At 54.6% G+C, this 24,503-nt stretch overlaps 2 protein-coding genes across 7 annotated transcripts in view; one reads left to right on the top strand and one right to left on the bottom strand.

Moving 5' to 3' along the window:
• The window catches only part of CBFA2T2 (CBFA2/RUNX1 partner transcriptional co-repressor 2), a 60,922-nt gene extending 42,230 nt beyond the window's left edge, over positions 1–18,692 (top strand). For 3 of the 6 annotated variants that reach the window (XM_065031830.1, XM_065031832.1, XM_065031834.1), the window contains exons 2-11: positions 1,928–2,071; positions 5,654–5,895; positions 7,407–7,496; positions 8,069–8,250; positions 9,318–9,571; positions 10,239–10,324; positions 11,364–11,553; positions 13,268–13,336; positions 13,669–13,859; positions 15,903–18,692. In XM_065031830.1, coding sequence (XP_064887902.1) covers positions 1,928–2,071; positions 5,654–5,895; positions 7,407–7,496; positions 8,069–8,250; positions 9,318–9,571; positions 10,239–10,324; positions 11,364–11,553; positions 13,268–13,336; positions 13,669–13,859; positions 15,903–16,184 — 1,730 coding nt within the window. In that variant the 3' untranslated portion in view covers positions 16,185–18,692. Of the gene's footprint in view, positions 1–1,927; positions 2,215–5,653; positions 5,896–7,406; positions 7,497–8,068; positions 8,251–9,317; positions 9,572–10,238; positions 10,325–11,363; positions 11,554–13,267; positions 13,337–13,668; positions 13,860–15,902 lie in introns of all 6 variants that reach the window. The other 3 variants (XM_065031831.1, XM_065031836.1, XM_065031835.1) reach the window with 3 other exon arrangements.
• Positions 18,529–24,503, bottom strand: part of NECAB3 (N-terminal EF-hand calcium binding protein 3) — a 26,721-nt gene continuing 20,746 nt past the window's right edge. Inside the window, exons 8-13 of the mRNA XM_005502683.3 lie at positions 24,238–24,317; positions 23,754–23,807; positions 23,052–23,164; positions 21,187–21,264; positions 20,731–20,822; positions 18,529–19,970 (exon numbers count right to left, since the gene is read on the bottom strand). Of these exons, the coding sequence (XP_005502740.1) occupies positions 19,942–19,970; positions 20,731–20,822; positions 21,187–21,264; positions 23,052–23,164; positions 23,754–23,807; positions 24,238–24,317 (446 nt within the window). The 3' untranslated portion in view covers positions 18,529–19,941. The remainder of the gene's footprint in view (positions 19,971–20,730; positions 20,823–21,186; positions 21,265–23,051; positions 23,165–23,753; positions 23,808–24,237; positions 24,318–24,503) is intronic.

Genomic DNA, 24,503 nt, shown 5'->3' with positions numbered 1-24,503 from the left:
GCGGCACAAAGGGCTCAAGCGCCAAGTCATGGATTTTTTGCTCTCGAAAGCAGCGTTTTTATTGTCAGGAGTTGAAAAGCAGCAGGTTTAGTGGTTGTATTTCAGCGCAGAACTTTGCCATCCATTCCATGCTTCCCCGCTTTATGGGAATACAGCATTTAATTGATTTGCCAGAACTTGAAAGCTGAGTTTCTTACAGCTGATAGACATTTGTAAAAACTGTGGCTTACGAAATAGATTGTAACCTCGTTTGATTAGATTACAGCGTGTGCTTTAATACTGCTGGAGCACGGTCACAACTCGTTAGCGACCTAATTGAACGAGGCGAACAGCGGCTGGAGGAGCAGGGAGCGGTGACGGCGGTTTTGAAGGGACAATTTGCATCGTGTCGCATTGTCCAGGGTCACGAGCTGCGGCACCGCCTCACGGACACCCCGGGACACAGGGGCTGTTGGCTCCTGTGGGAGCTGCACTTTGGGAGATGCTTTAGGCTTTGTCCATTGAGCTGTCTGGATTTTAAAAACAAAACAAACCCCAAAAAACTTCACGCAAAAACCCCACGTTTGCATGAGCGCGTTATTTCCTCTTTCTCTCTCATTTCCCCCCCAGGATGTCTTTTGAGGCTGATTCCAGCCATGCTGGAGCTGGGAGTGCAGCCACCTCGCTCAGCTGAGCTGGGATGTCTCAGGAGAACTTGAGTCCTCAGGAGGGACCCTTAGAGGCTGAGAAAGCAGCTCTGATGCGATCCAGGGCTGGATTAGACCCTAGAGACTTCGCACAGGAGAGAAGGAGTGTGGAGCCGATTTAATCTCGTTTTTACAACGCCGTGACCATTTCGGTCACTTGCTGGCACAGCTGCTGCCGTGTTGCACCGATGCTCCGCACACACCCAAACTGGGTGGCTGTTGCACGGCTGAGCTGTCTCAGGGCTGGTGAGAGAACTCAGTTCCAGCAGGACAGGGAACTGCTGGAGAGAGTCCAGCGCAGCCACCAAGATGCTGGAGGGAGTGGATCATCTCCCGTGTGAGGAAAGGCTGAGGGAGCTGGGGCTCTGGAGCTGGACAAGAGGAGACTGAGGGAGGACTCATTCCTGGGGATCAAGATGGAAAGGGGGAGTGTCAGGAGGATGGAGCCAGGCTCTTCTGGGTGACAACCAGTGACAGGACAAGGGGCAATGGGTGCAAACTGGAACACAGGAGGTTCCACTTAAATTTGAGAAGAAACTTGTTCCTGGTGAGGGTGGCAGAGCCTGGCCCAGGCTGCCCAGGGGGTTGTGGAGTCTCCTTCTGTGCAGACATTCCAACCCGCCTGGACACCTTCCTGTGTAACCTCATCTGGGTGTTCCTGCTCCATGGGGGATTGCACTGGATGAGCTTTCCAGGGCCCTTCAACCCCTGACATTCTGGGATTCTGTGAACACGGGCTGCAGTGAGGTCCACCCCTTGCAAGGGAAAAGAGGTACAGGAACATTTAATTTATGAGGATTGTTTTTAAAAAGCAAACATGCCAAACTGGTCAGGGCGCTGTTTGCCAAGGTGGCTGGTTCAGAGCCTGGTTTTGCTGGTTGGGGAGCAGGGCTGGGGGTTAAACCTCGGCACCCCTCGCCACTTCTGCCCCATGCGTGTGAGCACACCTGGGGGCACCAAGGGGGTCTTAAGCAGCGGGGTAAAGCAAACCAAACAGGCAGAAATACTTTGAGGAAGCATCTTGGGGTGTGAGGGATGAGAAGATGCGTTTGGGAGACTGGGATGGTGAACATGGGCACCCTGAGCCTGCCTGGCAGCATCTTGGGACACCCTCTGCACCCCGGGTGCCTGCCTCCTGTCCCCTCTCACCCGTCTTCACCCTTGCTATGTACTTTGTGTGCTGGGCAGGGAAATGCTGGTCTGTGACTCTCACTAAGCGCTACCACCTTCTCTTCATACAGTTGCAGGTGAGAAGAGGGTGCCAGTGATGCCCGGATCGCCCGTGGAAGTGAAGATACAGTCCAGGTCCTCTCCTCCCAACATGCCGCCGCTGCCCCCCGTGAACCCTGGTGGCCCCCGGCCGGTGTCCTTCACCCCAACTGCATGTAAGACCCCAGGAACGCGGCTTTTCCCTGGGACCAGCTCTAGCCAGGAGGAAAGGTTCTGCTTATAGAAGTCACCGGGGATGTCTCAGCCATCGGCCAGGGCTGCTCGCCAGCACGGGGAACTTTAGCAATGCTGCTTGGCTGTAAGGAAGGGGGGGACTGGGGCTTTCCTGCTGTGTATGCAGGACATATAACAGGGTCTGTACTCCTCCCCAGCCCCCCTACCTGCTCCTACCTTGCTCGTGGTGATTCCTTGAGACCTTCTTCTTGCAGGTGCAGCCTTGATTTCCACCATAAACTCCTTAAGAAATCGAAGTATTTTATCAGGTTGGCTTCAAACAAGCCAAGAGCTGAGCTTTTCACTGTATCTTTTGGAGGAGTTAATTCCCGCTCTGCTGTATCTCACTTTGCAGACAGTGTTTCTACAGCTGAGATTAGAAAGTTTTCTTCTTTTTTTTGATTTCCCAGCCTCGGAAATTCTTTGCTGTCCATCCAGATTCTCTTTTCTCCATCTTCTCTTTATGATCTTTCCCGTGAAGCCACAGTTGATCCTCGTCCTGCTCAGCCGTAGCGCAGCCTCACACCCGCCTCGTGTGGCAGGGTGTTGTGCAGGGGTGGCTCCATGGACGGGGTGGATGTACAGCCTCTTCGCACAGCCTAGAAAGAGCACAGACTCTTTTTTTCCTCCCTTAGCTGACATTTAAGCCATTTACTATATTTTAAAAAGCATCGTTCCAGAGCAAAGCTGCTTTACTTTATTGGGCGTGGAGTTACCTGACCCCTGCACGTGGCACATAAGTATTTTCCAGGCTTTCCTCTCCCTTTTTCTCCCGCGCTGAGTGTCTCCCTAGCTGATTCTGCGTTGCTTTGCTGTTCACGGTGGTGTCTGGGATATCTCAGTTTCAGGCTGGCAGTGGATTTCCGAGATTTACAATCCAGCCTCTTTTCAGGACACGCGCTGATGTATTGCGTGGTGCTGGCAATAGCACTAATGGCTGGGTTATCCTGCCAGACACGTTGTCCCCATCTTTGTGCGCTGAGGGGTTTTTAATGGTTCTCCTTTTGCTCAGGCAGAAAACGACCATTAGCAAAGTGACAGAAATTAATTTTTCCAATGAGGTTGCTTGGCACACTGCTAAGGGCCAAGGAGCCTGAGTCTGCTGATTGCAGATGACTTAATTGCTCTTTCCAAGAGAGATGAGAGATGTGACTCGTGGTGAAGTTTATTCTCTCTTTATACTTCTCAGTTGCACCAAAGGGGTTTTTGTCAGAGTCAGTGGGTACAGACCCTGCCTTATAAAAGCCCATGGCTTGGGCAGGCAAGGAGGAGCACGCTGGAGGAAGGCTGTGCCTGCCTACAGATCAGTAACGTGTTGGAGAAGAGGACCTGAGGCAGAATATAACAGAGCAGCCCTACATGATGACTTCCATGTTCCCAGGACTTCAGCATCCTCCTGTCCCCGCAGCTGTAGTCCCGGTACATGGCCTCATGTGCTTCATCACTGTCTTCTCAGCTGGAAACAGCAGCCCCAGCCCGGCCCGTGGTCTGTGGCGGAGCAGATCCCGGTGGTGCGCGGGATCAGATAACTGCCGGCACCCTGCGGTAACGCCGTTTGCAGGGGGGTCAGGCGGGGTGAACCTGACGAGGCAGAGAGCGGTTACGGGGCTGCAGCTAACGGCAGCCCTGACCCGGCCCGTGGCATCGCCCCGGTGCCTCGGCCTCCGCCGCTCCCATCCTCGGCAGCCCCTGGGTGGGTCGCGCAGCCCTGGCTTCTCCCAGGGTTTAAATAGAGCTCGTTGATCTCCCTAATATGTAATTTGAAAGAATAAGAGGAAGCAAAACAGAGAAGGGGATAAAGCGCCTCGGTCGCAGCTGTTGGAGAGCGTAGAGCTGCACAGTCCTATGCTGTTGGAGAGGAGCTTCTCTGGGTGGCTTTCCTCCTATTTATGACACTGTTATTGTGAAATAAGTGCTCTTTATGAGTAGTTGCCAGAAGCCTTGCCTTTCACATAGCTCTGCGTTTGCTGGTACGCACGGCAGTTAACTCTGGCAGTACATGCCGTCTCTGAAGGACACCCCTGTCCCTTTGCAGATTTGGGGAAGCCAGTGTGGACAGGAGTTGTTCAGGCTGCATTGCTCCATAGGAAAAGGCATGAGCTTGCTTTGCCTTTGCACCTCCCTGTCCTCTCCATTCCGGCTTCGCCTTCATTTTGTCACCTCTCTGTCTGTGTAAGGACACATCTTTGTTATGGCCCAGAAGAGCCCGTCATCCCCTGGTTCGCAGGAGCCACGTTTGGTGGTCTCTTCAGCCTTATCTTTCCCTTGCATCTTAACTGACTCTGGTTAATCTGCTCGGCTTCCCTCCGGTGCTCACCACGGCAGGTCCAGGTGCATGGAGCTTCTCCAGCCTCTGACCCCACATGCCCCAGAGTGGTTTAACTGTTCGAGTAACTCCTGTCTTTTTCTCTGAAAAACCCTTACCGGGTTCATGAGGATTTGGTATCATCCTCGCAGAACTGCAGCGGAAATTTTGGCATCTTTTTTTGCAAACTGCTCCTCCATCATGACAGGCGCCTTCCCTGCCCTGCGTGCCCCTGACCTCAGTGCTCCTCCTCTGAACACCGCCGTTCAAAATGGTTGTTATAGCTTGTTCCTTCTCTTCAGTGCTAGGAATTCAGAGCTGGACTTCTAAGGATAACCTGGTGGATCAGCTAAAACTGCGTTTATGATGATGTACTTTTCACCTCTAAAGTTCTGGGTCTGTACTGAGCTGGGCTGCCAGCGCACAGCTGCTCTTCAGACAGGGCTCTAGATTGCACAATGGCGGTGTGGGGATGTCAACAATTTATTCCAGTCGCTCGCTGAGTTCCCGAACTTCCAGCCCTTCAGTCTGTTTCGAAACACTCGCTGCTTACAGGAGGAGAAGCTGCAGATGGGACCGGGTTGGAACACAGCAACCGTGTTTGTGAAACCCCCTGTAAATCCCCGAGGGGGTACAGCGGGACAGGATCCCGTCAGCATCCTCGGGGCGAGGCGGAGGCACCTGAGCTGCGGTATCTATTAATGAGACCCCGGCTGTAATGAGCACTGATGATTTATTGTAAACAATGGGGCTGGGAAGCATCCTTGGACCATCTGCTGTACTTTTTAGCCTGACGCAGACCAGAAAACGTCGATCGGTATTTTGTGCTGAGGGCCATAAACTTTGAGATAAAGCACATTTAATTCCTCATGCTGAGTGTATGGCACAACTTGATCAGCCGTGGCCTCGGCTTTATGCAGCCTGACCCCGTGTTCTCCTGGGCTGTCTCAAACACTACCAGAAGTGTCTGTGCTCAGGTTGCGCCAGGGGAGGTTGAGGTTGGATCTGGAGAACAATTTCTTCCCCAAAGGGCTGTGGGGCATTGGAACAGGCTGCCCAGGGCAGTGCTGGAGTCACCATCCCCAGAGGGGTTGGACAGATGGACATGAGGTTCTCAGGGACATGGATTAGTGACAGAGTGAGGTTATTTTTTGGACTGGATGATCTTAAATGCCTTTTCCAATTAAAATGATTCTATGATTCTATCTCTTATTTGCAGTGCCCAATGGAATAAACCACTCCCCCCCAACTCTGAACGGGGCACCATCCCCACCCCAGCGCTTTAGCAACGGTCCTTCCTCCTCCTCGTCCTCCTCGCTGACGAACCAGCAGCTCCCAGCCACGTGCGGCGCCCGGCAGCTCAGCAAGCTGAAGCGATTCCTCACTACCCTGCAGCAGTTTGGCAATGACATTTCCCCTGAGATCGGGGAGAAGGTCCGGACCCTCGTCCTGGCATTAGTGGTAAGCACAGAGCGCTCTGGCAGCGGGATCCAGGCAGCCGGTGCCTGCCCCTGTTACACAGCATCAGCTGTTCGCGTCTTTACAGGCAGAGCTGTTGGCTGGGCAAGACTGTGCAATGTTTGTGCCCTCTGGTAAACTTGCTGGCTTCTTTTTTTCTTGTCTTTGATGGGTTTCAAAAAGCTGTTTGTCCGGTGGCTTTGACATGAGCTTGGATGCAGCTGAACTGAAGGAAAGCTGGAAGGATTCAGACAAAGCTTTTCTGTAAAGGCCACAGGCTGGTGCATTGGGCTGGCTGGAAGCCATGGGCTATGCTGGACTTCTCCCTTTCCTCTCGTAAAGGAGACTTTTCACACAATTCAGAGGACCCTTTACCTTTGTACTAGGGAGGTGTTTTCTTGCTCGTGCAGATTTATGATTGCCTGACCCTGACCTCAGATCAACTTACCTCTAATATGCTTCCATACAGAGAAATGCCAGTTCCAGCCACTGCTTTGTCGGTGCTGTGCTGGGTTCACTGTGCTCAAACTCAACAGTGCTTTGCTTGACAAGGCAGCCAAGTGTCATGGCAAAAGCAGGGTCCTGTCGCTAGCAGGGACTCACTCTGGAAGGCTGGTCCTTCTCTGCTCCTGAGTGTGTATAGAAATATAATGACACTTCAAAGATTTAATTTATGATAAGCAGTGATGTGTTTAATGGGCATTTTTCTTCTTTATGGGCTGCTCTTGCATGTCTTAAACAGGCAAGGCTGGCTATTGCGAAGGTCTGCACAGGATGGGAAAGCTGGTGTTGCGAAGCAGGAGGTCTGAGCTCCTGGTGTGCTGCTGCTTTGCATGAGTGCGTGTCTGCCCACGTTACTTACCAAAGATGTCCCTGCTCACGGCAGGGCTGGCACTGGGGCAGCTTTGAAGGTCCCTTCAACCCAAACTATTCTATGATTCTATGAAATGATAAGCTGTCCATGTTCCTCTGACTGTTGTTCTCACCACATAGTTACCTGTGACAATTGCTGCAGGTTTGCACATGCAGGTTATCAAATGCTGCTTGTTCCCGGGAGCGCCCGGCCTGGACAGCCACAGGGGTGCAGGTCGGGGGGGACGTGCCAGTGGGTGAGCTGGTGGTTGGTGGGTCTGACCGGGTGAGCTGCAGGGAGGAAGGTGGAGAGGACTGTGTGCCGCTCAGAGCAGCTGGAACCGCTGTCTGGCTCCCCGCAGCCTGTCCCAGGCACCCAGTCGGGATGCAGGAGATGCCAGCGGGTCCTGCTGCCTCCCGGCGCTGGGAGGATGCTGGGCTGGGAGCACCCGGCTGTGCGCAGCGTTCAGCCCTCGCCTCGTGCCACGTTTCTGCTCCACTGGCCTGAGTCTTCTTGGCTGCATTAGGCAGGATCCAATGCAAATATTGTCAGTCCTGTAGTGGCAGATGCAGTCTCCCTTCCAGTTCTGTTCATTTGGAGCCGTTTCCCACGTGTCTAAAAATAAGAAGCTGTAATTTCATTTCTTAATTTCTTTTCTCAGAACTCAACGGTGACAATTGAGGAATTTCACTGCAAGCTGCAAGAGGCAACAAACTTCCCCCTCCGGCCATTTGTGATCCCCTTTCTGAAGGTGAGAGGGAGCTGGGGGGATTTGCTGTTGCTCCGTGTGCTGGTCTGTGCTGCTTGGCAGCGTGTCACTGCTGGGAAAGCTCTCCTTTCAAGCCACACAGCAATTTTGTTGAAGTCCAAGACTGCACAGACTGTAGCAGTGGCCATGTGGGACTGGCTTGAAGAAAGCTAATGTTACAACGAGTGCCACATATGTTTGCTTGTGTGTCGGGGATAAAGGAAACAAACCAAGTTCTGTTCAGCAGCTTCTGACCCTATAATCTTATTTGCACATGTTCAGATCTAGAACGTTTGAAGTGCTGGCACACAGAGCTTGTGGGTAGATGCTGGAAGCACAGAGCGCTTCCCGGGACGTGTTTTTTGGGTGCACCGATGTCAGGTCATCCGCAGCTCTTGAGGAAATCCAGGTAAATCTGACAGTGCAGCCAGGAGGAGCTGGAGGATCCTGAGCTGGGGCCACAGGCTGTAGGTGTTACTGCTCTGAGAGGTTGTGTGTGTGGAGCAAACCTTCTGCGAATGGCTGGAACTGCCTGTCCGCAGCCTGCATAAGCCAGAGCTGTGCTGGTTTTGCAGGCCAACCTCCCGCTGCTGCAGAGAGAGCTGCTGCACTGCGCCCGGGCTGCCAAGCAGACGCCGTCCCAGTACCTGGCACAGCACGAGCACATCCTGCTCAACACAAACACCACGTCCCCCACGGACTCCTCCGAGCTGCTGATCGAGGTCAATGGGAATGGGAAGAGGCACAGTCCAGACAGGTAAAAAAAAGCAGCTTTAATTGTTCTGCCAAGTTCTTGAAGTCACAGAATCAGAGACTGGTTGGGGTTGGAAGGGACCTCTGTAGATCCACAGTCCAACCCCTGCTCACGCAGGGTCACAGAGCAGATCACACAGGTGGGTCCAGGGGGTTTGAATGTCTCAGCGAAGGAGACTCCACACCCGCTCTGGGCAGCCTGGGCCAGGCTCTGGCACCTCCCAGCAAACAAGTTTCTGCTCATGTTCAGATGGAACCTCCTGTGTTCCAGTCTGTGCCCGTTGCCCCTCACCCTGGCGTTGGGCACCACTGAACAGAGTCTGGTCCGTCCTCTGACACCCACCCTGGAGATATTTATAAACATTGATGAGATCCCCTCTCAGCTTCTCTTCTCCAGCTGAACAGCCCCAGCTCTCTCAGTTTCTCCTCATAAGAAAGATGCTCCAGACCCCTCAGCATCTTTGTAGCTCTTCTCTGGACTCTCTTCAGTAAAGTCGTGACTTTCGTTTCTGCGTTGGTACTGTCAAAGCTTCAAGCAGCATCCAGGACTAAAGTGTAGGACTTTATCACTCCCAACAGCTATTCTGGCTGTTGATAAGACACTGATGGTTGCTTCTCCTGCACTGCGAATTTGGGTTGGGATCCTCTTCCCGGCAGGTTCTGTCCCAGGGGCACTTGTTGGGTAGCGCTGAAAGGCCCAAGCGGGAGAGCGGAGCAGTTCTGTCCCCAGGCAGGGGCACTGTCGGGGCTGGGAAGGATGCAGTTCATTTTCATCACTTTTTCCAAGTTAAAAACTGTTATGTAATTATGTGGAGCATGCCTCAAATGTATAAAAACTGTGAAATTTTAATTCGTTCATACTCAGAAAGATGAATCACAACACTCGGGCATCTTGAACTTTTTCTTTGACAGGGTCGTTTTGTGAATTTGTTCATGTTTGGTTTAGCTCCCTGCCTTTACCCTGCAGCAAAATCATCACTGCCCAAACTCTGCTCATGCCAAATCTGCATCTTTCCCTTTCCGAGTACGTTCATGCGGCGCTAACGAATACCTCTGCTGGTGTGGTTGCAGAAGGGAAGACAGCAGCTTTGAGAGGGAGCCGCTGCCAACGGAGCCTCCGGCCAAGCGGGTGTGCACCATCAGCCCCGCGCCGCGGCACAGCCCTGCCCTGACCATCCCCCTGATGAACCCGGGGGGGCAGTTCCACCCCACCCCGCCGCCCCTCCAGCACTACACCTTGGAAGATATCGCCACCTCCCACCTCTACAGGGATCCCAGCAAGATGCTGGAGCACAGAGAGATGCGGGACAGGCACGGCGGTCTTGGTAAGAAAGCCTGGAGGGTTTTTAGTCGCAGGAGCTGTGGGGCTTTAGCGTTGGTCACTCACACCCAGGACTGTGTAATCCTGGGCGTGTCTTCGGCACAGATTTTGCAGGAAATTCAGAGAAAACAACTAACCATGTGAGATTAAAAATGGGAAGATTGAGAGTTTGTGTTTCCCTGTATACATATAAAATCTGGAGGATGAGGAGGAAGGACGTGGTGTGTGAGTCTGGTGTAGCCAGCCCAGCAGGCAGGAGTGGGGAGCAGGGAAGGAGAAACGAGCTTTGCTGAGATGACTAAAGGAAGAGCTCACAGCCTGACCCCTCGCCCCATTTCTTCCCAGGGGTGTGTGGGAGGTGGACGCTGTGTTTCCGACGGCGCAGCCTGAATCACAAGCTCTGAGCCCCTGCGGGTTTATAACGAGGGAACTGGCTCCCCAAGCAGGTCAGATCCAGAGCCGTGAGTGGATGTAGCACTTCTGAGACAGTGGCACAGACAAGGATAGAAGTACAGGCATGGAATTGCCCCTGCAGAGCCACCATCCTGAGATGTATTTACAGTCCCAGCTATACATAGCTGGAAACAGCTCTTGATTATTGCTTTGGGGCCACCTTTGCTCTGAAAGCTCTCTGTCCATCTCATCGCTCTTCTGGCTGCGGTTTGTTGCAGGTTTGAATGGCGGATACCAGGACGAGCTGGTGGACCATCGCCTAACTGAGAGAGAGTGGGCTGACGAGTGGAAGCATCTCGATCACGTAAGGAACGTGGGGAGGTGTGGGAAGCTCTGTGGGACACAGCAGCCCCACCTGCTCCAATTTGTGATTTTCTTGGTGGTGGTGCCATAGCCAACATTTTCAGGTGGATGGTGGGGCGGGCACTTTCCTGGCATTTTGCCTCTGCCCATGGTCAGTAGAAGCCAAAATTACTCTGGAAAAGGTGTCTGGAGCTGGGGAGCTTCTGCAGAGCACAGCATTGTGCCACACTGGCTGGTGTAGCAGCCAAACCCACCCTTGTCCCTGCGCGGGTCTCCTCAGCAGCAGCCCAGGCCAGCGCTGCACTGACAGGAGTGCATACGTGCTGTGTGCATAAAGGATATGGAGCTTACAGAATAAATAAACTCATCATTATTTGTCAAAGACGTTTTTTTCCAGAGTGCCAGCGTTTTATGGGCCTCAACTAGGTACCAACAGCAAGACTTGGTACTTCTGGCAGACTTTCTGCAGTCTGCTTTTTCCCTCTGAGCAAGGCTGCTCATCCAAGTGCTTCACTGGAGTGTTTCCCCCAAAGAGAACACATTGAAATTCAGCTTTGATCACAGGTGCAGGGACCCCGTGCTCGCTTATGCTCTAAAGCTGATGTTTCGTGGGGGTGTGAAGTAGAGACCCTGTAGCTGAATATTGTGCATTGGGATGTGGCTGTGGAGACATGGCACCAGGAGCACAGCCAGCCCTTGCATGGACACATTGTTCCCATAGGAAAGGGGGGATTTTCACCTCCAACTTTAAAGCGTGACCCTAAACCTGCTATGCTGAGTGAAGCCCTGTGGTGCAGGTGTGATCCCCTCCCTCCCCTGTGCTGCTCAGCATCGCTGCTGGGCCTGTGGATACGGGACCCCATCTCACCCACCTGTTTGAATACTCCATCATCCAAAATACTGCCCTCAGAGCTCCTTCCTGTGAAATGACCTTGTGTTCTGTCTTCCTGGGATGGTCCCTCCGTGGTGTCTCCAATGGGAAATTGGGGAGATGACCTCCTGAGCGGGCAGTGAGGCTGAGAACATGTTCCTCCCTGCAGGCACTGAACTGCATCATGGAGATGGTGGAGAAGACCCGGCGCTCCATGGCCGTGCTGCGGCGCTGCCAGGAGGCCGACCGGGAGGAGCTCAACTACTGGAAGAGGCGATGCAGCGAGACGGAGCCGCGCAAGGGCAGCGAGCTGGGCTCCCGGCAGCACAGCCCCAGCAGCTCCGACTCCATCGGCAGCGGTAAGCCAGCGTGTATTTGAGCAGGTGTCTAATTACAGCAAAGCTTGTCACCATTCGGTTTTGGGCCCCTCACGCCAAGAGAGCCCTTGAGGTGCCGGAGCGAGTGGAGAGAAGGGAACGGAGCTGGTGAGGGGCTGGAGCACAAGTGTGATGGAGCGGCTGAGGGACCTGGGGGTTCAGCTGGAGAACAGGAGCTGAGGGGAGACCTTCTGATCTCTGAACTGCCTGAAAGGAGCTTGGAGCCAGGGGGGTCGGGCTCTGCTCCCCAGGAACAAGCGCCAGGAGCAGAGGAAACGGCCTCAAGTTGCACCAGGGGAGGTTGAGGTCGGATGTGGGGAACAATTTCTTCCCCAAAGGGCTGTGGGGCATTGGAACAGGCTGCCCAGGGCAGTGCTGGAGTCACCAGCCCTGGAGGGGCTGGACGGACACAGACACGAGGTTCTTAGGGACATGGGTTAGTGACAGGGTTGGGTTAATGGTTGGACTTGATGATCTCGAGGATCTCTTCCAACTAAAATGATTCTATGACATTAGGCATAAAGTGATTATTATATGTCAGTATCTAAGCATAAAGCTTTGAAGAGTGACAGGTCACTGGACACTTGAAAGCTCCTGTGTGAGCCCCTGGAAGCAGCATTTGCTGACGCCTGAAGGCGCCTTTGGGCAGCAGCAGCTTCTGCCGGTGCCAGGAGGATGGCATCTTGTCACTGAGCTGGATCCGCTCACCAAACCGGGCCAAACTCATCCAAAGCTGAGAAACTGGGAGTGAAAAGGCAGGAGAGGTGGTTGGTTCCCTCCCTCTTCCCTTTCTAGTCTCCCTTGCCAAAAGGATTTTAAATGTCAAGGTCTAGTAATTCTAAAAATACTGAAGACCGCTGTAAGAGCTACTACCTGAGTTATTAATTCTATTTTTGTATCATGAGTCAACTTAACTTTAGGAAAGCTGACTGTTTTTCCCATCCAGTGTGCAGGGGTTTCACCCTATACAAAAAACAAGTCTAAACTTAAACTGCTGATTTTGTTCATTTGGATGTAGTTCTAACTTCCATCCAAACATATGCTTCAAATCAAATGCTGAAAAAAATCCCCTTGATCATTCAGTAATAAAAATAGAAGTATATATATAGATGTATATATATTTTTAATAATTTGGGAAAGTTGTTGATGCTTTCTCCCCTTGTAGGACCTAGGGGCTAATTTTCAAGCCCTATTGCTGTTGTGGGAAGCTGCAGTTAAATATCAAGAAGCGTCCCAGGTGTTCCGTGGGCTTAAGTAATCTCACCACCTTCCTGCGGTGCTTTGGGTTTCCCACCACCCTTTGACATAAGCAGTTTTTTGTTCTGACCCTTCAGAAAGCGCTGCCCTTAACATAAACTTCTGGTCGTGTAGATTGATGTGCAAAGCTGCTGGATGGTGCAGATGTTTGATGGTTTATATTTATAAGCATTGCCTGTTGTTATGAATTACCAGGAGATGGAAATGGGTTATACGGTGTCATAAATTATGCAGGGCCCTAATTAAATGTGGTAATTTATCATCTGAGTGTTTGATGAATGGCTTTAACTGTAGGAATCCTCTGCTTTGAGTTTTAGCTGGTTAATTCTGCCCTGCCCACCCATGTACTGAGGTATCACCGGGAACTTGCCGGGCACTTCAGCAGCAATTGGGTGCGACGAGGCTTTGCCAACCTTTCCCGTGTCCTTTATCCCAACAGATTCATTGCGGGAGTTCAGCAGCAGGTCGGGAACAGGCTACGTCACTGAAGAGATATGGAAAAAAGCTGGTAAGTGTTTGCTGGTGACCTTGGTGAGAGATGCTGCCAGATCGGCCCAGGTCAGCACAGATACTGTGGGTTTGCTCTGCGGAATGGGAAGCAGCCCAGCCGCAGGAAAGCCCCGGGATGTGCGCATCTGGCTGCCGACCCCCCAACTTGGGTTTTCTGAAGGGCTCTGCTCCTTCTGTGCGATGGGGATCCCAGGGCGGTCATGACCGCGTCCCTTCATCCCCCTGCCCGTGGGCATCCCTGCTGCAGGTGACACGTTGCCACGTCCTGACAGCTCTCTTGTCTCTCCGAGGCTCCTCGGGCGGGTGGGTGAAGCTGCTGTTTTCTTCCAGAAGAAGCCGTGAACGAGGTGAAGCGCCAGGCCATGTCGGAGGTGCAGAAAGCGGTGGCGGAGGCCGAGCAGAAGGCGTTTGAGATGATTGCCTCCGAGAGGGCTCGGATGGAGCAGACCATCGCGGACGCCAAGCGCCAGGCCACCGAGGACGCTTTCTTAGTGATAAACGAACAGGAGGAGTCTACGGAGGTAAGGTGGCTGGAGACAGCCTGGGAGGGGACTTTCAGAGGATCCCAAAGTGTCCATGTCCTGCCCAGCAGTGACCCAGAGCCCGCAGCTCCCCTGTCCCTTTTCCTTGGAGAGGCTCTCTCCAATCGGTAACTCAAAGGCCGCACTGATACCCCAAAAAACCTTTTGATTTTAATGGGAAGGGAATCAGCCTAATTAAGTTACTAAACCTCATAACACCTAATGAGACATTTGCATGTTGGAAAAGAAGGGATGACTCTTAGTTTGTCACAGCCAGTGACACGTGCTGAATGGGTGTCTCTTAGAGAATTTGTTTCTACTCCTCAATCCTTAATTACCTTCACTGTTCCTTAACTGGAGGCTCACTTTGTTAAGCTTTAGAGATCTCAGCTGGACTGGGCAAGGAGAATTACACGGTTGATCCCTGCGCCACCACAGCCCAGCCACATGTAGTTTGCTTCTCATTTTATTTTCTCTGCACAAATGCAAGAGCAGAGGCTTTGCCAAGCAAAAATCTGATGGGAACATGGAGTTAATGTCTGTTGGGACTGTTCTGGGTTTCAGTTCACCCTGCTGACGGGCGCTCGGGAAGCTCTGGTGCCGGCAGGTGCTGTGTAAATACGAGATGTCATTACAGAGAAATATGTCTATGCTGTGATATTTCTGATTAAGTCACTGAAGGTTGGATGCGCCAGTTGGTAAACGTATGATGAGAGTGGGTAGAACTGCTCGGGAAGCAGGGGAAGAAGCAAGACAAGCAATGATTTCTGCACAGGGCAAAACCAGGGAAATAACCCATGGAGCGGTGTGGGGCCTGGGGAGCAGCCGAGCATCCCCCTGCCCGCGCGGTCCCCGCAGACCCCAGAGCCCTTCTCAAAAGCCACATTGAAAAGCTGTTGCGTATTCTGGTATGCTGTGTAACCTTTGAAATACAGCTTTAAAACAGCACTTGAAGTATAAACAGCTGTAAAGCAGTGACCCAGTTTTCCAAGAGTTACCACAGGGGTTTTTTGTGGTCCTGCTTCTCCTGGCGGAGCGAGGAGCCTCGGCAATGCGCTGGCTCCGGAGCAGCTCGTTCCTGACCAGCTCACTTTGGTGCTTCGCTGCCAGCCCGTAAATCACCGCCGGGAGCTTGTGGCTCCAGCATAGACCCTGGGTGCAGGGAATCCCACTGCCCTTCCTCGCAGCAGGGGCCAGCATCTCCCACCACCTCGCTTTCCTCCTTGCCAGCGTTTTGCTCGCGGTGGCAGACGCAGCGACCAGCCAAAGCTGCGCGGTTGGGCAGGATCCGAGGCCGGCAGGCTCCGGCAGAGGCTGCTTTTCTACTCGCCCTCCCCGGTCTGTTGTTGCTAACGCAGAGTCCAGCTGCAGGAAAGCTGATCCCTGCGCTCCCGTCCCGGAGCAGCTGCAGCCGCTCCCGGCGCTGGCCCCTTGCCCCGCGCAGCTCGGGAGGCGGTGGCACCGGGAACCCACCAGCTGATGCCTCTCCCGGCGGCCAGAGGGGCTTTGCTCCGCTTCCAGATTGAAGTCTGGGCTCCGGCAGCGCTTCCACCTGGCTGGGAAGCTTTTAAATGAGCTTTTTCTTTTCCAAATTAGCTTGCTCCGACCTCTTGTGCAGCTAGGCAGGGTGCACAGCAAATGGTGCCTGTACAGCATGCTGTAATCCCTGCGGAGAGCACTTGGCTGGGAGCGATACCAAAATAGAGCTGCTTAAAACAGGAAATAAAAAGACCCAATAGCAGCACCTGCAGCATGTTTTTTAGCCCTTGCCTGCTGTTTCCTCTGTGCATTAGGGTGAATATAGGGGAGAGGATGTGACCGGCGCGGTCTGGCAGGCAGTTTTAGGCAGAGCAGAGGAGCTGGGTTTAGTACCCTTGGCAAAGAGTGGTGAAATAGCAGGAATTGGTGGATTGCTCATTTTAATATTACTAAATCTGGGCCACAGGGGGATGAGCAGTCCCCTCCAGAGCTGTTGAGTCAGCACCGTCCTGCAGCTCTTGGAAACTAAACACGTTTTAAAGTGTGGCGTCTTTGGTCTTGCAGAGCTGCTGGAACTGCGGTCGCAAAGCCAGCGAGACGTGCAGCGGCTGCAACATCGCCCGGTACTGCGGCTCCTTCTGCCAGCACAAGGACTGGGAGAGGCACCACCGAATCTGCGGGCAAGGCCTGCACGGCCAGAGCAAACCCCTGGCTCTGCCCGCCGGCCGATCGGCCGCCAAGAGCCTCGACGGCATTCCCAGCCCAGCCCTCGAGAAGACTTCGGCAACCACCTCCCGCTCCTCCACCCCAGCATCCGTGACAGCAATAGATACAAACGGGCTCTAAAGGGCAGGTTTTGGTTCAGTCCATTTGATTAGCTTCCCTGGGTTTTTTTCTTTAAGCTGAAAAAAGAAATCCACAGCAGTTTGTATCACTTGACACGTTTGACCCATCGCGCCACCTCCTCAGAGCGCAAACACTTGGGCTTCGCCGTCTCATTCTGCATTTTTTCTTTCGTGGCTTGTGAAGAACTGGGCCGGCCTTGCCTGCAGCACCTCCGTGCTGGTCTCTGCAGGGGGACACCGGAGCATCATTCGGGTACCAGAGCATCGTTCAGTTAGCAGAGCATCATTCAGGACACTCGCTCGGGGAGCCTGGACTCGGTGGAGAGCGCTGCCAGCACACACAGGAGATGCTGTGCCCCATCCTTGCAGGTCAGACGTGCTTAGGCTCCTTTCCTGAGGTGTCTGAGCCGCCTCCTCCTCCTCCAGCTACCTTTCTTCCATAATATGCATCTGTATTTTTCCCTGGCTCTCGGATGGCCGTGCTGGCTGGTTGTTGCTGTGGACAGACCGAAGCTGATTTCCCAACAGGAGCATCTTGTTGTCTAGTGCAATGGCAAAAGCTGAGCCACTTCTCCTGCCTGCAGGATGGTGGCTGATGATTGCAAAGAGAGAGGAGAGGATTTGCCTGCTCTAAACCAAATGTCAGTACCAGGGAGGTACAGCTGGTCACTTCTGGACGACCTGGTTTTAATCCCATTCTGTGATGGGACAGACAGTTGCATGTGACCCTGGATGGGACCTTTGCTGGGGGGAAGCGCAGAGCAAGTCCAGATTGGTTGCAGGTGGTTGTTGCCCTTCCCACCTGGGTACTGTTACTTTGCTATGCAGAAAGCGTTTTGTTTGGGGTTTTTTTCGCTGCATGGAAGCTGTTGGTTTTAGAGTTACTGCCGTTGTTTTTAACCACAGAGATCCTCTTGCGATCGCGATGGATTCTTCAGAGCCTGTTCTTTCCATGTGTGTTGGCCAAACTACTTAAAAAAGAAATGCAGGACTTGGTGTCCTCCATTGGCTCTTCCCCCAGCCCCGGGTGTTCCTGCAGTGCTGCTCCCACCCCGGCTGGGGACCCCCAGCCCCCCCAGGGCCGTGGTGCAGCCAGCACCTTGTCCGGCCTTCGGAGACCGTCCCAAACCCGCGGGCTCAGAGCGCGGTGCTGCGAGGTCGCCCCGCTCAGCGTGGGGACATCCACCGCTCAGGGAACGGGGGACTCGGAGCTGCACAAACCCTGTGAGGTGAGTGACACCGACTGCAGAAGGGCTGTTTTGGGGTGTGGGGGGCTCGTCTTGGTGCTTCATGGAGGCGCAGCCAAGGGATGGACAGGCACACGTGCTCCGTGTGGCCACAGCGCTTACCCACGCCACACACAACCCGGCTCTGGAGCACCGTCTATTCAGCAAAGCTGTGGATCTGCGACTGGGTGCGTACGATTGCTGGGCTGGAGCCCAATGAGGCGAGTCATTCTCAAATTGTTTTGATCACTTTTTCAATTGGAGGTGTATAATGGAGATTTAATGAGTCGTCACGGAGTTTGCAGCGGTCTAGCTGGCTGCCCAGGGACAAACGAGCGACCCGCTGACCAGCATGTCCCTTAGGGAGAGCTGTTCCAAAAGCTGTCGTCATGGGACAGAGGGCAATTCCTGCGTCTGCAAGGTTTTATTATGCAAAAAAAGCCACGTCGTCGCCTGGTGTTCAACACAGCTCTTGTGTGGCAGTTGGGGTGATCTCCTGTGTCCCCCAGGAGCTGGTGCTGCAGCAGAGCCCTCGGCACGAACGCAGCGCCTGGAGCCCAGCACCACGGGGTGCAGCCCTGCTCCGGGGTGTCACCCAGCCCGGGAAAGGTGTCACCAAGCCTGGAGGTGATGGAGGCAGCAGGTGCAGCCTTGCACTGCCCAGGCACCAGCTTAGAAACCTCATCTGTGCCCGGGGCTGCAGCGGGGAGGAGGATGCAGGAGTGGGGGCAGCACCTTTGGGCTCCCCCAGGCAGCGGCTGCCCTTGCACCCCCATCCCCAGGATCTGAAGGGCTTTTCCTGCCCTGAGGGGACACGGACACATTTGGAGCAGCCTCAGGTAAATAAAGTCCAGTTGCAACGTCCCGGTCCTGCCTATGCCGTGTGGGTCAGCGGGGCCACGAGGTGGGATGGGGAAAGGGCAGGGCCGGAAGAAATTGCTTGTAAATAGATTGTCTTCCATAATTCTCATGCAACTTTGGTGGCCGTGTACTAAAATTAACCCCAGTGTAAATGAATGAAAAACTAACAGTGACGATTAGAACAATTGCCTTCTCTTTTTTTTTTTAACATGGAATGATAAATGTGAAATTTGGACATGGGAAGACAGTGGGTTGAGGTTTCTATTTTTTTTTTTTTTTGACATTTAATTCAGTAATAGAAATTTGTTACTTCATTCCTGTGCATAACTTATTTAATGTACTGTATAAAGGAACCCAAACTGTTACAGATGTATTTAGTTTGTTCTACTCAAAAGTAGTCAATAAAAAGACTATATTCATCATCCAGCTCCTCCTTCCTCTCTCAAAGGATCCGAGGTTCGCTGCTGTGCCCCGGCTGCCGTCGGGGTTCCCGGCCAGGCTGGGGAGCTCTGGACACCCCAGCATTGCAGCAGGTGCCATGGGAGCCCCAAGCACAGCGCAGGAGCCAGCGCAGGTAGAGCCACCCCTCTGGCCTTTTGGGTTTCTGTGGGTTCATATTTAAACATATTCTTTTCTGAGCATTTTTTTTTCTTTTCACGGGGGTGTGGAGGAGCCTGCAAGGTGCTGGAAAATTAGCAGTTATCAATAATCAGGTAAATAATCAGGCACTGGGAGGACACGTCCCACATGGGAGTGGGGTCAGGCTGAGCCTGCCAGGGGACAGGGCTTCAGGGGGCCTGTCTGAGCTCTTAACGAAGGGTTTACCTGATCCTGGCTCTGCAGATAGCACCAGGTCCCCCTGCCCGCACCCCAAACCCAGGGAGCTCCTCCTGGAGTAAAGCCAGCGTCCCCAACCCCAGCGGCACCCCAACACACCCCACAGTGCCAGGGTACAGCATGCCCAGGGGCCACTGCTCCTTCTGCCACAGATTAATTGCATTTTAATTGCTGCAAATGGGGATGGAGGAAGAAACAGTGAATGTAACATTTCTGGGGGGCTGGAAAAGAGGTTGGGGGGGCTGGTGTGCAGGCACTCATGTTGAGCACACCAGGCGTCAGGGAAAGGCAGAGTGCAGGGATGGGGTAGGTGACGTTTGGCCCAAAGCCATTGCAATGGCTGCAGAGGGTGCTGGCATGGGCAGAAATACTTGATTTTCTTTTTCTATAAAATACTATTAGCAATCTGTGCAAGGCAGCCCAGCTCTGGCCCAGGGTGGCTCCCTGTGGAGCTTCAGCCTCTCCTCAGAGCCGGGAGGAAAAGGAGGATGGGGAGGAAGAGGAGCTGGGGGCCAAGAGGGAGTGGGGGGTGTTGGGAGGTGACAGCCAGACCGGTGCTCCCCCCAAGGCCAGGCTGCCACCTCAAAACATGGTCCCACAGGCACTGCTGGGGGTGCCCAGCTCCCCTGGGGCAGCACAGAGACTGTCTTGGTTGGGGGAATAAATAAACACGAAAAGAGGAAAAAAAGGGTAAAACAGGGGCGGGGATGATGGGGAGGCAGCCACCGCCGACCGCAGGAGGGGACGAGGGACAGGGAGGTGACAAACGCGAGGGCTGTGCCCAGGGCTCCCCGTCCATCACACACCGGTCGTGTCCTGGGAGCAGCTCCAGCGTCAGTTGTTGTTCATGATCCACCAAGAGGCTGAGGAGAGAGATGGAGGAGGGGGGACAGGGATGTGCGGTCAGTGTTAAAAAGGGGAGGGGGATGGGGGGCAGCAGACACCAGGGATCGGGCTTTTCGAGGAGGCTTTTCCCTGGTCCCCGGCTCCACAGCACCCACCACCCCAGCATGGTCCGCTCGGGCGGCAGTGACTTCGAGAGGGGAGCACTGGGAACACGGGCAGTGGGACCAACGGGGCGGTAGGAGCACCACTGGCATGGATTTAGGCCAAATTAGTCTGCGTTATGTGTTATTTTATGCAAGACCCAAGAGTGACATCAAACTGGGGCTTAATTTGATCTCATCTGTCACTAAGCTCTTCTAGTTCTTCAGAGCCTGGCCAGGTTTCCACTGGTACTGTGGGGAACGTGCATCTTCCCCCCCACCTCAGCATCACTGGGCAGAGGTTCCACTTAAATTTGAGAAGAAACTTGGGGGTGAGGGTGGCAGAGCCTGGCCCAGGCTGCCCAGGGAGGTTGTGGAGTCTCCTTCTGTGCAGACATTCCAACCCGCCTGGACACCTTCCTGTGTAACCTCATCTGGGTGTTCCTGCTCCATGGGGGGATTGCACTGGATGAGCTTTCCAGGGCCCTTCAACCCCTGACATTCTGGATTGTGTGAAAAAATGCAATTTAGGTAACCCCAAATCAATTTACGGGTCTGGAGGGAGCCAAGGCTCCTGTTCCCTGCACTGCTTCCTGCAGAACACCCTCCCCAGACCATCCCCATGGCCGCCCCTCACCTGGGAAGAGCATGGTGGTCAGCAGCTCCGGGGACTCCAGCAAGCTGACGATGGACCGCTGGAAAGTCTTGCTGCAGCTGGACTGCAAGTGGCTGTAAAACAGCGTGTGGGGTCAGGGGGTGCAGGGTTTGGCTGTGTCTCCCAGTTGTACGGGAGTTGTACCATACACCGGGATCCCTGCCCACACACGGGGAACAGGGCTGCTTCTGCACTGCCCAAAGTGGGACACCCACTCCTGCCCCGCTCCCCAGTCCCCCGTTGGGGTGTTCACCCCCCTCTGCTGCAAACAGCGCTGGCTGGGGCCGTGCTGGGTTGAGCAGCCAGCAGCAGGACAGGCTGTGCAAAGGGGGGACCAGTGGGGTTCCCAGGGGAGCCCCGAGGGGAAACCCCTTCCAGCCCCCACCCAGAGCGCTCGGGAGCATGCAGACCCAGCCCTGCACCGGGAACGGCTCCAACCTTCTCCACGAAGTCACGTCCCGCCAGAACTCGTAGAGGATGAAGCAGGCCTCGTCCGTCAGCTTGCAGGCAGACACGCTGTGGGGACAGGAGCCACGCTGACGGGGTCTGGCGCGGTGGCACAGCCACGTCGGCCCCGGAGCACAGGGCTGCATGTGAGCCTCTCAGAATCCCAGGATGTCAGGGGTTGAAGGGCCCTGGAAAGCTCATCCAGTGCAATCCCCCATGGAGCAGGAACACCCAGATGAGGTTACACAGGAAGGTGTCCAGGCGGGTTGGAATGTCTGCACAGAAGGAGACTCCACAACCCCCTGGGCAGCCTGGGCCAGGCTCTGCCACCCTCACCGGGAACAAGTTTCTTCTCAAGTTTAAGTGGAACCTCTTGTGTTCCAGTTCCTCCACCAGACTTACAAACAGTAGGTTGGATACAGCCACAATGTGTGGCTGCTTGGGCCAGCACGTGGCTCCAGGGGAACCCAAACCCAAATCCTTGGGGCTCTGCAGCTCCAGCAGAGGAGCTCTGCAGCGGTTACACCGATCTGTGCTGCTGCGCAGAAACCAGCGTGTTCTATTTCCTTTTTAGCACACCCCTAGCACAGCCTGGCGAGGCAGCTCATCCTTCCAGCCCTGGGGAGGAGCTGCGTGCGTTACTGCTCACCCTTCACATGGAGGGAAACTGAGGCACGAGGGCGAAGCGCTGCCCCGAGACCACAGCACAAAACCACAGCTCACTGCCCCAAAAAGCGATGCTGTTTCACCAGGCAACACCTCCCACGCTCCCTCCTGCTGCAGAAACAGGCTGGGGCTTCCTCCGGCCCGGGGGAAGACGGAAGCAGCAGGGAGGGAGGGCACAGAGAGCAGGGCCTGGGGAACCACTGGCGCTCAGCTGCAGCATCACCAATTCCAGCTGAGGATGAACGGTTCCTGCAGCCGCTGCCAAGGGCTGCAGGAAGGGACCGAGCTGGGGGAGAGCAAAGTGTCACTTCGCAACCCCCTGGTGTGAAGCAGGACAGCGGAGTCTCACCGGGAGGGGAGACTCTTTGTGGAGAGGCGGCCCATGCAACGCTACACAGTCGCCTGCACTGACAGATCTCACAACAGAAAAGCTCATGAGTTCCAAACCAAAACACTGTTCTCTGCCACACATGTCACAATAAGCATCTTCCTTTTGTTTGGACTGAAAATGCAATTTTGTGCTGTTGGAACTGAAGAGCTGAAAAATGACGCTGTAAGAGGGAACAGCAGGAACACTTCCCGCTGCAAGAGGCTTGAAATCTCCCATGGGAGAAGGGAAGCGCCGCTCACAGAGCAGCTGTGCCACCTCCAGGGACACGCGGGTGGCTGCGTGTCCCTGCACTCGGACCCGGGCTCCGTCCTCAGCTCTATCTGCAACCCTGGGGCGGAGCGGGGGGGCAGAGCCTGGTCTCACGGGGGGCTACAGGGGGGCTGCACCCTCAGGTGCTCATGGCGCGTCCCACCAGCACCCCACAGACTTCACACAACATGATGCTGTGACACGAGCTCTCTCCTTGACTTTTCCCCCGGTCTCCTACACATGCATGCCGCTGCCATTTGTGCCAATGTAAAAACCAGGCTCATCCTTGCCAGAGGCTGACAAGTGGTTCCTGCTGGGGGATCCTGCAGAAGGACCTGGGCTGGTGCCCAGGCACAGACACCGCTGCAGCTGTGACACTGTCCCATCCTCTCTGCGAGGCCAAACCTCCGCACGCCGAGCCCACCCACGTACCCACCAGCACACAAAACACTCTGAAAAACAGCTCCTTGTTGTCTGCCAAGGGTGCCACGTTTAAAGCCCGTTTCTGAGCGAGCTGTGCCACCACCAACCCCCTGCCCGCCACACTTACTGCAGGCAGCTGCTCTGCCCGGCGGTGACCTCCGTGTAGGACCGGAACGCCTGGCGAAACTCCTCGATGCCGCTCGTCGCCACCGAGATCTGCCTCTTTGCCACCAGGATGTGCTGTGAGGGGACAGCAGGTGATCAGCATCAGGGATGGATCTGCCCCTCCCGCTCCCACCCGGCTGTGGGACAAGGCTGTGTCGAGCAAGCACAGCACTAAAGAAGGGGCTGGCAGTGTGCTGCAGGGGACAAAGCCAACACAAAGTGGCTTTCTCCTACCTGGGCAGGTTGCCTTTACAACGGGGACTGCACCAAGAGATGCTCCAACCCCTGGTCCTGCTTTGGGGCTGCTGCAGTTCCCTGTGTCCTTGCCCAGCAGCAAGGGGCCTCAGGACCCTTCACTGGTGCTCTGCATGGTCTGCAGGAGCTCAGAGCAAACCTGGGGCATTTGGGCGCCCTGGGCCGGCCAGGGCACTGCCTGGGGCTGTCGTGGACTGACGGAACCGCATTTGCCCCGGGATGGTCCCACGCGCAGCTCTCAGCTCTGACTCCCACCCGGGCAGCGGGTCCCCCCCAGATCAAACGTCACAGCCCACCTGGTGACTCTGGTCTCAGGGACAGGAGCTGTGTGAGCACACGTGTGTGCAGCAGCGGGGACCCGTGCGCACTGCGGGGTTACCTGCAAACCAGCAGCAGGACGGGGACTTACCGCATCTTGTCCTTTGCACATGGCTTCCTCCTTCAGCGGCTCCAAGCGCGGGCTCTGCATTCACACCCCAGGGAAAACCATCGTTACTGAGAGAACTTTGCAACAAGATAAAAAGCAATAATAACCCACAACCCAGTCCAGTTCAGAGCGACAGACAATTACTGCTCTGGGGCCATTCCTCCAGGTACCCAGGGGAGAGAAGGGATGTGACCTGTGAGGCTTGGTGGCTCCAGATTGCCTTGTCAGATCAGCAGGGACCAGAGAGAAGCAAGGGGAGGGTCAGCAGAGCTGAAGGATCAAGGGGGATTTGGAGTCAGCAAGGGATGAGCAGCCCTGAGAGCCCAGGTCTGGTGAATGGGTGCAGCTCTGTAATGATGCCAGGGCCAAATACCAGGGCCAGTGGCACAAGGAGGGGTCCCAGTGCCACCCAGACCAGTGCCAGGGTGTGGGCCAGCCCCCAGCCCAGCTCCCCTCTGCCACGCACCTTGCACTCCAGCTTCTCGATGAGCTGCTGCAGCCTGTTGATCTGTGCCATCCACTGGCTGTTGTCTTCGACACAAATACCTGCATGGGGAAGAGCAGAGTTGTCATCAAAAAACCTTTATCACAGCAAAAGCTTGCTTAAGACTCAGAAACCTTCAAAACCTCTGACTTAAACCAAAAAAAATGATTCGGTCGTCTCACAGAATCCCAGGCTGGCTGGGGCTGAAGGGACCTCTGGAGATCCCCCAGTCCAACCCCTGCTCACGC

This window comes from Columba livia, chromosome 16, assembly GCF_036013475.1.
Source record: "Columba livia isolate bColLiv1 breed racing homer chromosome 16, bColLiv1.pat.W.v2, whole genome shotgun sequence".
In the NCBI taxonomy this organism is placed as follows: domain Eukaryota; kingdom Metazoa; phylum Chordata; class Aves; order Columbiformes; family Columbidae; genus Columba; species Columba livia.
The sequence above is the reverse complement of the archived record's forward strand: the minus strand, read 5'-3'. Positions and strand labels throughout refer to the sequence as shown.